At 47.3% G+C, this 13,912-nt stretch overlaps 1 protein-coding gene across 4 annotated transcripts in view; it reads right to left on the bottom strand.

The window, feature by feature from the left end:
* CACNA1H (calcium voltage-gated channel subunit alpha1 H) overlaps positions 1-13,912 on the bottom strand; it is a 638,058-nt gene that overhangs the window by 368,125 nt on the left and 256,021 nt on the right. For all 4 annotated transcript variants that reach the window (XM_063934881.1, XM_063934879.1, XM_063934882.1 and 1 more), the window contains exon 2: positions 5,405-5,538. In XM_063934881.1, coding sequence (XP_063790951.1) covers positions 5,405-5,499 — 95 coding nt within the window. In that variant the 5' untranslated portion in view covers positions 5,500-5,538. The remainder of the gene's footprint in view (positions 1-5,404; positions 5,539-13,912) is intronic.

Raw genomic sequence — 13,912 nt, 5'->3', positions numbered from 1 at the left:
ATGCGGGAGACCTGCCTACTTTTCCGGGGGTGCGGGGGGCTACCCCAAAAAACGGGAGCCTCCTGCAGCTGCCGGGAGAGTAGGCAAGTATGATCTACTCATATACAGATATACAGTATATAGAATATAGTTATATAATAGACCAGTGGTTCTCAAACTGTATGTCATGGCTCCCTGGGCTGCCTCAGGACTAAGGGCGTTCCCGAAAAGGGGTGTGGCCTAAGAAAATGGGGCGTGGCTTCGCGGGAGGACCTGCAATCGCGAGCCATGCCCCCGTTTTGATCACTGAGGGGGCATGCCCAGCGCTCTGTGAGCCGCTGGCATGCCCCCTCTCCCTCTGAATCCAGTGAATAGACGCTGTGCGCATGCGCACAGCGTCTATTCACCGATGCCCTGCTAAGCAGGGCAGCGAGACACAGAGACTCCCAACTGCCCCCCACCGCGGGACACTGCGGCCCGCGGGTGGGACAGCGGGACAGTACCCAAAAAAACGGGACTGTCCCGCGAAAATCGGGACAGTTGGGAGGTATGTTTTGGTATAACCTAGACCTGCTCAGTGTAATGTGGTATAAAATTAACTAAAGGGCATTATAATGTTAGATAATATGGGGCAATGTAATTTGCAAATATGAAGTGGATGCACTATAGTGTGGCATAATATGAACTGGGGGCACTGTAATGTGGCATAATATGAACTGGGGGCACTGTAATGTGGAATAATATGAACTGGGGGCACTGTAATGTGGAATAATATGAACTGGGGCCACTGTAATGTGGAATAATATGAACTGGGGCCACTGTAATGTGGAATAATATGAACTAGGGACACTGTATGTTATAATGTGAATTGGTGTACTGTGTGGCATAATGTGTACTGGCAGCCATACAATGTGACATTATGTGAATTAGGGCACTACTATGTGTACTAGTTTTATTTTATAGGGCATATAATGAAGAAATGCTGTGGAGAGGAGTCTCTTTAGAAGTACATGGACAGGGGCCCCTTCAATATGTTGCTATGGAGCCCACAAAGTTGTGGCTACGCCCCTGCTCAAGACACTTACAGGGGTGCCTTGGATTGGTGGTCCAGGACCAATATACAGTAAATTATTTATGGACAATCTAATAGGCAAAACCAGTGCTGGTGGCTGCAAAACATAAAATATGTGCACAAACAGAAGCAAATCTTTTCCTCACCACACAACTGACCCTAAGGATGACATATAAACACAATTTACTTAATTAAAAATGTATTTCTACATTTCTCAATAAGAAACTTTTGGCCTAGGGGTGCCATGAAAAAAATTCTGAGACTCTAGGGCGCCGTTATTCAAAAAAGTTTGTGAACCGCTGTAATACACAAAATTGGTTATAATAACATATGTATTTTAAATGTTGATTACTGACATTAAGGCTCTTTTTTCCTTAGACACCTATTACAAACAGTTCCTTGAGTTTCTAAAGGCCAAGCCAGTCTTCTTTACTCTGGATTTGTGAGTGTGGCATTAACTGAAAAAGACTCTCTGACATTTATGGCAATGCTCACTGAATAACACAATTAAAGTAACTGAAAGACAAGAGAGTACAATTCACCATGCTGTATATTGTAACACAGGTTTAAGCCATCTACAGATTACTGTACTTTGGGGGTAATTCCAAGTTGATCGCAGCAGGATTTTTTTTTAGCAATTGGGCAAAACCATGTGCACTGCAGGGGGGGCAGATATAACATTTGCAGAGAGAGTTAGATTTGGGTGGGTTATTTTATTTCTGTGCAGAGTAAATACTGGCTGCTTTATTTTTACACTGCAAATTAGATAGCAGATTGAACACACCGCACCCAAATCTAACTCTCTCTGCACATGTTATATCTGCCCCCCCTGCACTGCACATGGTTTTGCCCAATTGCTAACAAAAATCCTGCTGCGAACAACTTGGAATTACCCCCTTTGTGCCTCATACCTCAGCAATGTCAGTAAAGTTGAACCTCACACAGCACCTCAGCCAAACAAAATGGCCATTTTTGTGCTCCTATGTTGTTTTTTGTTATTTTCCTCTGTGCTGTTTTACATAACTGGATAATGTGTCTTATAACAAACACCTCCCCCAGGATGTTCCCTATCCTCCCATCTCGGTTTCCTCTCTCTGGCACAGTCGGCAGCTCCTCTTATGGCAATCACAGTGTCCCCCGGAGTTTACAGACACGAAGGGTAAAAAAAGAGACTTTAACCAGCTGCAAACTTATATCAAACTAAAAATGACTAATGCCGTAAGGAGAAATTAGTGTACTCTGTTAGACCTTTTATTACTTGTAATAAATGTGAGGTTTGGAGCGCTCCATTGCCAGACATCAGACCTGGCAAAATATTAAACGGAGAACAGCGCCAAACATTGCTGTACGTCTTACTTGTCAGAGCGCAGATGAAATGTATTTAAAACAGCCTGGAGCCCACAGGAGTCTGTCTTCTAAGTGTCCCGGCTGCAAGATGGGATCAAAAACAATACAATGGGGGGGAATAATTTTACAGATATCTGCTGTTGTGTTCCTTATATCCTGACAAACTCAAATTAAAAGTCATTAATTATAGTGAAGGAAATCACTGAAGAATTAAAGACAGATTCTGCTTTTATTGTGAGTTCACGTTACATGGTAAAATGATTAAGAGGCCTGGTTATTATAGTGGAGTGAACGTTCCATATCGCCACTATTCGCAGCCATTTTGGGAACGAGTTTCAAGACTATTTATCACTGTCCCCTGATTTGTGTCAGTAATACCCCTTTCACACCGCACAAATAACCCGGTATCGACCTGGCATATTGCTGGGTCGACACAGGTCAGTGTGCGGTGTGAAAGTGCACAGCCGAAATCCCGGGTCGCCTGACCCGGCAATTCAACACGGGAATAAAGCAGTGTTATACCCGGGTTGAATACCGGGTCAATGGCAGCGTAAACGGGCTCCCGTGTCGATGTGACCCGGGACCCGTTTACTACAGCAGGGAGAGGTGGCACGGAGATGATCTCATCTCCCAGCGCAGCCTCCGCCCCTGCTGCTGGCTCCGCCCCTGCTGCTGGCTCCGCCCCCTGCTGCTATGGCAACCCGCCCGGCATATTGCCGAGTCGGGGAAGCCAGCAGCAGCGGCCAATGCCGGATCCCACCCGGGAAGGACCGGTTTCCAGTTCCTGATGGGATCCGGCATTGGCGGTGTGAAAGGGGTATAAGCAGGCACACCAGCAAATCCTACAAGCTGTATTTTATCTGCTGATGATGCAGTGACTGCTTACACTACTGGGTTCTGTCCCGACAGCATTACCGCGCATATCCGACGATACGTCGTGAAGGCCCCACATGCAGGGCAGCATGGTTTTACCCCGGTGCTAAGTTACTTGCTCCTTTTTGCTTTACTTCCACCACAGAATCAGCCCGTGAGAGCTGTATGAGTAATTGGGTAGATAGGTTTAACAAATAGGCCCCAATGGAAGAACCACACCTTCAATGAAAATGGTTCCTCTTGCTTATTTTTGCTGCTCTTAGATGTTTCAACAGGGCTAGTGCATGGGTGCTGGGTGCACATGGCATCCCCCCTTGGAAAACTCCCACACACAAGTGCCAAGGTGACAATAACTGCAGGGGGTGTAGTATGGCTGACCGGCGGTCAGGAGACCGGCAGTCAGCTTACCGACGCCGGGATCCCGGCAGCATACCGACGCCGGGATCCCGGCGGGGAGGGGCGAGTGCAGCAAGCCCCTTGCGGGCTCGGTGGCGACCTGCGGTCGCCACGGGTTCTATTCCCACTCTATGGGTGTCGTGGACACCCACGAGTGGAAATAGTCCCTGTTGGTCGGCATGCCGACCACCGGGATAGTGAGCCGTCGGGCTGGTGGAGGAGGTCATGTGACTGTCGGTCAGCTGACCGGCGGTCACATGAATACCATCCACTGCAGGACATTACAGATGGAGCCACAATCATCTAGGCTTCTCTGCTGCACCTAGGTGTACCAAGGTTTATTAGCATAAGCCTTTCATTTATTGTTCTCAGCTGCCATACAATACAGAGAGAACAATACAGCAGGGGACTAAGTCATTACAGCAAGGGATTAAGTCCGACTGCCCTGGCTCAATTAACCCTATTAAAGCGATAGATGAGCAGGGCTCCATCTGTATATCAGGCAACCCAGGGATCCAGCTAATGTCACATTCAATACGTCTGGGTTGGGAACATAGTTTGACCGATTCTCACATCCTTCTGGACTACAATGGGACAAGACAATTAATTTGCGGGAATTTAGCTCCCAGGCATTATTCTATGGCCACGCCTAGCCCCAAGGGGGAGATGTACTAAGCAGTGAAAAGAGTGGACAAGTGAACCAGTGGAGAAGTTGCCCAAGCAACCAATCAGCTGCTCTGCATAATTTTACAGTATGCAAATTGTAAATGTTACTTTAATACTGATTGGTTGCCATGGGCAACTTCTCCACTGGCTCACTTCTCCACACTTTTCACTGCTTAGTACATCTCCCCCCTAGGGTGCAGGCAGAATCCGCATTTAGGGGGTCATTCCGAGTTGTTCGCTCGCAAGCTGCTTTTAGCAGCTTTGCACACGCTTAGCCGCCGCCTACTGGGAGTGAATCTTAGCTTATCAAAATTGCGAACGAAAGATTTGCATAATTACGAATAGACACTTCTTAGCAGTTTCTGAGTAGCTCGAGACTTACTCTTCCAGTGCGATCAGTTCAGTCAGTTTCGTTCCTGGTTTGACGTCACAAACACACCCAGCGTTCGCCCAGACACTCCTCCGTTTCTCCAGCCACTCCCGCGTTTTTCACACACACCCATAAAACGGCCTGTTTCCGCCCAGAAACACCCACTTCCTGTCAATCACATAACGATCACCAGAACGAAGAAAAAACCTCGTAATGCCGTGAGTAAAATACCTAACTGCATAGCAAATTTACATGGCGCAGTCGCACTGCGGACATTGCGCATGCGCATTAGCGACTAATCGCTCCGTTGCGAGAAAAAAAATAACGAGCGAACAACTCGGAATGACCCCCTTAGTGGGGATCTGGGGCTGGCTGCTATTGCCGTAACTACATTGCACCCAACACTTGGGAAAATCTGCTTAACACAAGTAATGCAGTGCATTCTCACACAATGCAGTGGGCAGTGCGTGAATTAATTGAATAGCGTACCCACATATTGTACTAACTGAATTGCCCCCAAAAGTTAAATCAAGTGGGAGTAAGGTACAGCTTTACAGAATACCACGTTCATTTGATGTTTGGAAAGATTCTTCCAGTATATTGATGCTATATACTGTAGCAGTCCTAATCCTGACATTTTATCCAACCTCCTCATCAGTGTTTGGATCCAGTCCTCCGCTGGACACATTGTTACTACTCACCCAGCCATGACAATGAAGAAATCCAGCCTGTTCCACGTATCTCCCAGGTAGCACTTCTGCCCAAAGATGCCTAATGCGATCATCTTAAAGACCATTTCCACCGCAAAGAAAGCGAAGATGAAGCCATCAAATGCCTGGGGAAGAAGAGGAAAGAAATGCACATTACAATTTATTATATATATTATTTTATTGCCTGTGAGACTGATATACCTTCAGCCAGTTGAATGAGATTCTAAGTATAAGCTCATAAAACATCCCAAATTTTCAGTATATGAACCAGTGACATAATAACATTGGCCCTCATTCCGAGTTGTTCGCTCGGTATTTTTCATCGCATCGCAGTGAGAATTCTCTTAGTGCGCATGCGTAATGTTCGCACTGCGCATGCGTCAAGTAACTTTACTAAGAAGAAAGTAATTTTACTCACGGCTTTTTCGTCGCTCCGGAGAACGCATTGTGATTGACAGGAAATGGGTGTTACTGGGCGGATGTACGGCGTTTTAGGGGCGTGTGGCAGGAAACGCTACCGTTTCCGGAAAAAACGCAGGCGTGTCTGGAGAAACGGTGGGAGTGCTTGGGCGAACGCTGGGTGTGTTTATGACGTCAGCCGGGACCGAAAAGCACTGAATTGATCGCACAGGCAGAGTAAGTCTGGAGTTACTCAGAAACTGCTAACTCGGTTTTGATCGCAATATTGCGAATACATCGGTCGCACATTTAAGATGTTTAGATTCACTCCCAGTAGGCGGCGGCTTAGCGTGTGTAACTCTGCTATAATCGCCTTGCGAGCGAACAACTCGGAATGAGGGCCATTACTCATACTCCGGATATTATATGCAATTCTCAACATCAATTCTTCTTCTTTAAAAGTTAATATTTACGGAACAGGAGTATTTACAGTACAGTGTATATAAAAGTATATGACTATCAAAATACAACACACATATAACATGATGGGGATTGTAGTGCTCCGAGGTCTGCTGAAATATTATCTTACGTAGTCATGCAACTTACAAATCACAAACACATATAGCATAGTAACACACGCAGTCACACACACACACACACACACACACACACACACACACACACACACACACACACACACACACACACAGTAAATGTTAGAGCCCGCGACTTACAAATCATAAATGGGATGCAGTTAACATCCGGAAGGATGCCACAAGCCCAGGGTCTAAACTAGAGATGAGCGGGTTCGGTTCCTCGGAATCCGAACCCGCCCGAACTTCAGCTTTTTTTACACGGGGCCGAGCAGGCTCGGATCCTCCCGCCTTGCTCGGTTAACCCGAGCGCGCCCGAACGTCATCATCCCGCTGTCGGATTCTCGCGAGGCTCGGATTCTATCGCGAGACTCGGATTCTATTTAAGGAGCCGCGCGTTGCCGCCATTTTCACACGTGCATTGAGATTGATAGGGAGAGGACGTGGCTGGCGTCCTCTCCGTTTAGAGTGACTAGAGTACTAGAGAGAGACACAAATTTTGGGGAGCATATTATTAGGAGGAGTACTACTTGCTGCTGATAGTGTGACCAGTGACCACCAGTTTAATTAATCCGTTCTCTGCCTGATAAAAAACGATACACAGTGTGACACAGTCACATACCATATCTGTGCTCAGCCCAGTGTGCTGCATCATATGTAATACTGTATATCATTATCTGACTGTGCTGAGTGCTCACTGCTCGCACAGCTTAATTGTGGGGGAGACTGGGGAGCAGTTATAGCAGGAGTACATATTTTAAGTACAGTGCACACTTTTGCTGCCAGAGTGCCACTGCCAGTGTGACTGACCAGTGACCACTGACCAGCAGTATTGTGATTGTCTGCTGACCACCAGTATATTGTGATTGTCTGCCTGAAAAAGTTAAACACTCGTCGTGTGGTGTTTTTATAAACGCATTCTGCAGACAGTGTCCAGCAGGTCCGTCATTACATAATATATACCTGTCCGGCTGCAGTACTAGTGTGATATATATATATATATATATATATATATTTTAATTTTATCTCATTATCATCCAGTCACTCTATATTAGCAGCAACACAGTACGGTAGTCCACGGCTGTAGCTACCTCTGTGTCGGCAGTCGCTCGTCCATCCATAATTGTATACCACCTACCCGTGGTTTTTTTTTTTCTATCTTCTTGATACTAGTAGCTTACTTTAGGAGTCTGCAGTGCTGACAGACAGTGTCCAGCAGGTCCGTCATTACATAATATATACCTGTCCGGCTGCAGTACTAGTGTGATATATATATATATTTTAATTTTATCTCATTATCATCCAGTCTATATTAGCAGCAGACACAGTACGGTAGTCCACGGCTGTAGCTACCTCTGTGTCGGCAGTCACTCGTCCATCCATAATTGTATACCACCTACCCGTGGTTTTTTTTTTTTCTATCTTCTTGATACTAGTAGCTTACTTTAGGAGTCTGCAGTGCTGACAGACAGTGTCCAGCAGGTCCGTCATTACATAATATATACCTGTCCGGCTGCAGTACTAGTGTGATATATATATATATATTTTAATTTTATCTCATTATCATCCAGTCTATATTAGCAGCAGACACAGTACGGTAGTCCACGGCTGTAGCTACCTCTGTGTCGGCAGTCGCTCGTCCATCCATAATTGTATACCACCTACCCGTGGTTTTTTTTTTTTCTATCTTCTTGATACTAGTAGCTTACTTTAGGAGTCTGCAGTGCTGACAGACAGTGTCCAGCAGGTCCGTCATTACATAATATATACCTGTCCGGCTGCAGTACTAGTGTGATATATATATATATTTTAATTATATATTTTAATTTTATCTCATTATCATCCAGTCTATATTAGCAGCAGACACAGTACGGTAGTCCACGGCTGTAGCTACCTCTGTGTCGGCAGTCGCTCGTCCATCCATAATTGTATACCACCTACCCGTGGTTTTGTTTTTTTTTCTATCTTCTTGATACTAGTAGCTTACTTTAGGAGTCTGCAGTGCTGACAGACAGTGTCCAGCAGGTCCGTCATTACATAATATATACCTGTCCGGCTGCAGTACTAGTGTGATATATATATATATTTTAATTTTATCTCATTATCATCCAGTCTATATTAGCAGCAGACACAGTACGGTAGTCCACGGCTGTAGCTACCTCTGTGTCGGCAGTCGCTCGTCATCCATAAGTATACTAGTATCCATCCATCTCCATTGTTTACCTGAGGTGCCTTTTAGTTGTGCCTATTAAAATATGGAGAACAAAAATGTTGAGGTTCCAAAAATAGGGAAAGATCAAGATCGACTTCCACCTCGTGCTGAAGCTGCTGCCACTAGTCATGGCCGAGACGATGAAATGCCAGCAACGTCGTCTGCCAAGGCCGATGCCCAATGTCATAGTACAGAGCATGTAAAATCCAAAACACCAAATATCAGTAAAAAAAGGACTCAAAAATCTAAAATAAAATCGTCGGAGGAGAAGCGTAAACTTGCCAATATGCCATTTACCACACGGAGTGGCAAGGAACGGCTGAGGCCCTGGCCTATGTTCATGGCTAGTGGTTCAGCTTCACATGAGGATGGAAGCACTCAGCCTCTCGCTAGAAAAATGAAAAGACTCAAGCTGGCAAAAGCACAGCAAAGAACTGTGCGTTCTTCGAAATCCCAAATCCACAAGGAGAGTCCAATTGTGTCGGTTGCGATGCCTGACCTTCCCAACACTGGACGTGAAGAGCATGCGCCTTCCACCATTTGCACGCCCCCTGCAAGTGCTGGAAGGAGCACCCGCAGTCCAGTTCCTGATAGTCAGATTGAAGATGTCAGTGTTGAAGTACACCAGGATGAGGAGGATATGGGTGTTGCTGGCGCTGGGGAGGAAATTGACAAGGAGGATTCTGATGGTGAGGTGGTTTGTTTAAGTCAGGCACCCGGGGAGACACCTGTTGTCCGTGGGAGGAATATGGCCATTGACATGCCTGGTGAAAATACCAAAAAAATCAGCTCTTCGGTGTGGAAGTATTTCAACAGAAATGCGGTCAACATTTGTCAAGCCGTGTGTTGCCTTTGTCAAGCTGTAATAAGTAGGGGTAAGGACGTTAACCACCTCGGAACATCCTCCCTTATACGTCACCTGCAGCGCATTCATCATAAGTCAGTGACAAGTTCAAAAACTTTGGGCGACAGCGGAAGCAGTCCACTGACCAGTAAATCCCTTCCTCTTGTAACCAAGCTCACGCAAACCACCCCACCAACTCCCTCAGTGTCAATTTCCTCCTTCCCCAGGAATGCCAATAGTCCTGCAGGCCATGTCACTGGCAATTCTGACGAGTCCTCTCCTGCCTGGGATTCCTCCGATGCATCCTTGCGTGTAACGCCTACTGCTGCTGGCGCTGCTGTTGTTGCTGCTGGGAGTCGATGGTCATCCCAGAGGGGAAGTCGTAAGCCCACTTTTACTACTTCCACCAAGCAATTGACTGTCCAACAGTCCTTTGCGAGGAAGATGAAATATTACAGCAGTCATCCTGTTGCAAAGCGGATAACTGAGGCCTTGACAACTATGTTGGTGTTAGACGTGCGTCCGGTATCCGCCGTTAGTTCACAGGGAACTAGACAATTTCTTGAGGTAGTGTGCCCCCGTTACCAAATACCATCTAGGTTCCACTTCTCTAGGCAGGCGATACCGAGAATGTACACGGACGTCAGAAAAAGACTCACCAGTGTCCTAAAAAATGCAGTTGTACCCAATGTCCACTTAACCACGGACATGTGGACAAGTGGAGCAGGGCAGGGTCAGGACTATATGACTGTGACAGCCCACTGGGTAGATGTATGGACTCCCGCCGCAAGAACAGCAGCGGCGGCACCAGTAGCAGCATCTCGCAAACGCCAACTCTTTCCTAGGCAGGCTACGCTTTGTATCACCGCTTTCCAGAATACGCACACAGCTGAAAACCTCTTACGGCAACTGAGGAAGATCATCGCGGAATGGCTTACCCCAATTGGACTCTCCTGTGGATTTGTGGCATCGGACAACGCCAGCAATATTGTGTGTGCATTAAATATGGGCAAATTCCAGCACGTCCCATGTTTTGCACATACCTTGAATTTGGTGGTGCAGAATTATTTAAAAAACGAGAGGGGCGTGCAAGAGATGCTGTCGGTGGCCAGAAGAATTGTGGGACACTTTCGGCGTACAGGCACCACGTACAGAAAACTGGAGCACCACCAAAAACGCCTGAACCTGCCCTGCCATCATCTGAAGCAAGAAGTGGTAACGAGGTGGAATTCAACCCTATATATGCTTCAGAGGTTGGAGGAGCAGCAAAAGGCCATTCAAGCCTATACAATTGAGCACGATATAGGAGGTGGAATGTACCTGTCTCAAGCGCAGTGGAGAATGATTTCAACGTTGTGCAAGGTTCTGCTGCCCTTTGAACTTGCCACACGTGAAGTCAGTTCAGACACTGCCAGCCTGAGTCAGGTCATTCCCTTCATCAGGCTTTTGCAGAAGAAGCTGGAGACATTGAAGGAGGAGCTAACACAGAGCGATTCCGCTAGGCATGTGGGACTTGTGGATGGAGCCCTTAATTCGCTTAACAAGGATTCACGGGTGGTCAATCTGTTGAAATCAGAGCACTACATTTTGGCCACCGTGCTCGATCCTAGATTTAAAACCTACCTTGGATCTCTCTTTCCGGCAGACACAAGTCTGCTGGGGTTCAAAGACCTGCTGGTGAGAAAATTGTCAAGTCAAGCGGAACGCGACCTGTCAACATCTCCTCCTTCACATTCTCCCACAACTGGGGGTGCGAGGAAAAGGCTCAGAATTCCGAGCCCACCCGCTGGCGGTGATGCAGGGCAGTCTGGAGCGACTGCTGATGCTGACATCTGGTCCGGACTGAAGGACCTGCCAACGATTACGGATACGGACATGTCGTCTACTGGCACTGCATATGATTCTCTCCCCATTGAAAGAATGGTGGAGGATTATATGAGTGACCGCATCCAAGTAGGCACGTCAGACAGTCCGTACTTATACTGGCAGGAAAAAGAGGCAATTTGGAGGCCCTTGCACAAACTGGCTTTATTCTACCTAAGTTGCCCTCCCACAAGTGTGTACTCCGAAAGAGTGTTTAGTGCCGCCGCTCACCTTGTCAGCAATCGGCGTACGAGGTTACTTCCAGAAAATGTGGAGAAGATGATGTTCATTAAAATGAATTATAATCAATTCCTCCGTGGAGACATTGACCAGCAGCAATTGCCTCCACAAAGTACACAGGGAGCTGAGATGGTGGATTCCAGTGGGGACGAATTGATAATCTGTGAGGAGCGGGATGTACACGGTGATATATCGGAGGATGATGATGAGGTGGACATCTTGCCTCTGTAGAGCCAGTTTGTGCAAGGAGAGATTAATTGCTTCTTTTTCGGTGGGGGTCCAAACCAACCCGTCATTTCAGTCACAGTCGTGTGGCAGACCCTGTCACTGAAATGATGGGTTGGTTAAAGTGTGCATGTCCTGTTTATACAACATAAGGGTGGGTGCACCTCTTTTTTCTTTCATTTTTCTTTGCGTCATGTGCTGTTTGGGGAGTGTTTTTTGGAAGGGCCATCCTGCGTGACACTGCAGTGCCACTCCTAGATGGGCCAGGTGTTTGTGTCGGCCACTAGGGTCGCTTAGCTTACTCACACAGCTACCTCATTGCGCCTCTTTTTTTCTTTGCGTCATGTGCTGTTTGGGGAGTGTTTTTTGGAAGGGCCATCCTGCGTGACACTGCAGTGCCACTCCTAGATGGGCCAGGTGTTTGTGTCGGCCACTAGGGTCGCTTAGCTTACTCACACAGCTACCTCATTGCGCCTCTTTTTTTCTTTGCGTCATGTGCTGTTTGGGGAGTGTTTTTTGGAAGGGCCATCCTGCGTGACACTGCAGTGCCACTCCTAGATGGGCCAGGTGTTTGTGTCGGCCACTAGGGTCGCTTAGCTTACTCACACAGCTACCTCATTGCGCCTCTTTTTTTCTTTGCGTCATGTGCTGTTTGGGGAGTGTTTTTTGGAAGGGCCATCCTGCGTGACACTGCAGTGCCACTCCTAGATGGGCCAGGTGTTTGTGTCGGCCACTAGGGTCGCTTAGCTTACTCACACAGCTACCTCATTGCGCCTCTTTTTTTCTTTGCGTCATGTGCTGTTTGGGGAGTGTTTTTTGGAAGGGCCATCCTGCGTGACACTGCAGTGCCACTCCTAGATGGGCCAGGTGTTTGTGTCGGCCACTAGGGTCGCTTAGCTTACTCACACAGCTACCTCATTGCGCCTCTTTTTTTCTTTGCGTCATGTGCTGTTTGGGGAGTGTTTTTGGAAAGGCCATCCTGCGTGACACTGCAGTGCCACTCCTAGATGGGCCAGGTGTTTGTGTCGGCCACTAGGGTCGCTTAGCTTACTCACACAGCTACCTCATTGCGACTCTTTTTTTCTTTGCGTCATGTGCTGTTTGGGGAGTGTTTTTTGGAAGGGCCATCCTGCGTGACACTGCAGTGCCACTCCTAGATGGGCCAGGTGTTTGTGTCGGCCACTAGGGTCGCTTAGCTTACTCACACAGCTACCTCATTGCGCCTCTTTTTTTCTTTGCGTCATGTGCTGTTTGGGGAGTGTTTTTTGGAAGGGCCATCCTGCGTGACACTGCAGTGCCACTCCTAGATGGGCCAGGTGTTTGTGTCGGCCACTAGGGTCGCTTAGCTTACTCACACAGCTACCTCATTGCGCCTCTTTTTTTCTTTGCGTCATGTGCTGTTTGGGGAGTGTTTTTTGGAAGGGCCATCCTGCGTGACACTGCAGTGCCACTCCTAGATGGGCCAGGTGTTTGTGTCGGCCACTAGGGTCGCTTAGCTTAGTCATCCAGCGACCTCGGTGCAAATTTTAGGACTAAAAATAATATTGTGAGGTGTGAGGTGTTCAGAATAGACTGAAAATGAGTGGAAATTATGGTTTTTGAGGTTAATAATACTTTGGGATCAAAATGACCCCCAAATTCTATGATTTAAGCTGTTTTTTAGTGTTTTTGGAAAAAAACACCCGAATCCAAAATACACCCGAATCCGACAAAAAAAATTCGGTGAGGTTTTGCCAAAACGCGGTCGAACCCAAAACACGGCCGCGGAACCGAACCCAAAACCAAAACACAAAACCCGAAAAATTTCAAGTGCACATCTCTAGTCTAAACACCGCCGCTGCTCAGGATACCAGCGTCAAAATATCGACAGGCGACCGGTATCCCAAGCGCTTTCCTAGTGGGATGCGCTGGTGTCCTGCCATGATGGGGTGGGGGGGTAGGTTTAGGCATGAGAAAGGGGGTTAGGGTTGGGGTGCAGGGACAGGAAGGTGAGGGTTAGGTACCGGGGAGGGAGGGTTAGGTTTATGCACTTAGAAGGGGAGGTTCGGGTTAGGCACCAAGTGGGGAGGGTTAGGTTTAGGCAGCGGGGGAGGGAGAGATGGGGTTAGGCACCGTCGGGGAGA

This window comes from Pseudophryne corroboree, chromosome 7 (genome assembly GCF_028390025.1).
Source record: "Pseudophryne corroboree isolate aPseCor3 chromosome 7, aPseCor3.hap2, whole genome shotgun sequence".
NCBI lineage: Eukaryota > Metazoa > Chordata > Amphibia > Anura > Myobatrachidae > Pseudophryne > Pseudophryne corroboree.
This window is presented reverse-complemented; position numbering and strand designations above follow the sequence as displayed.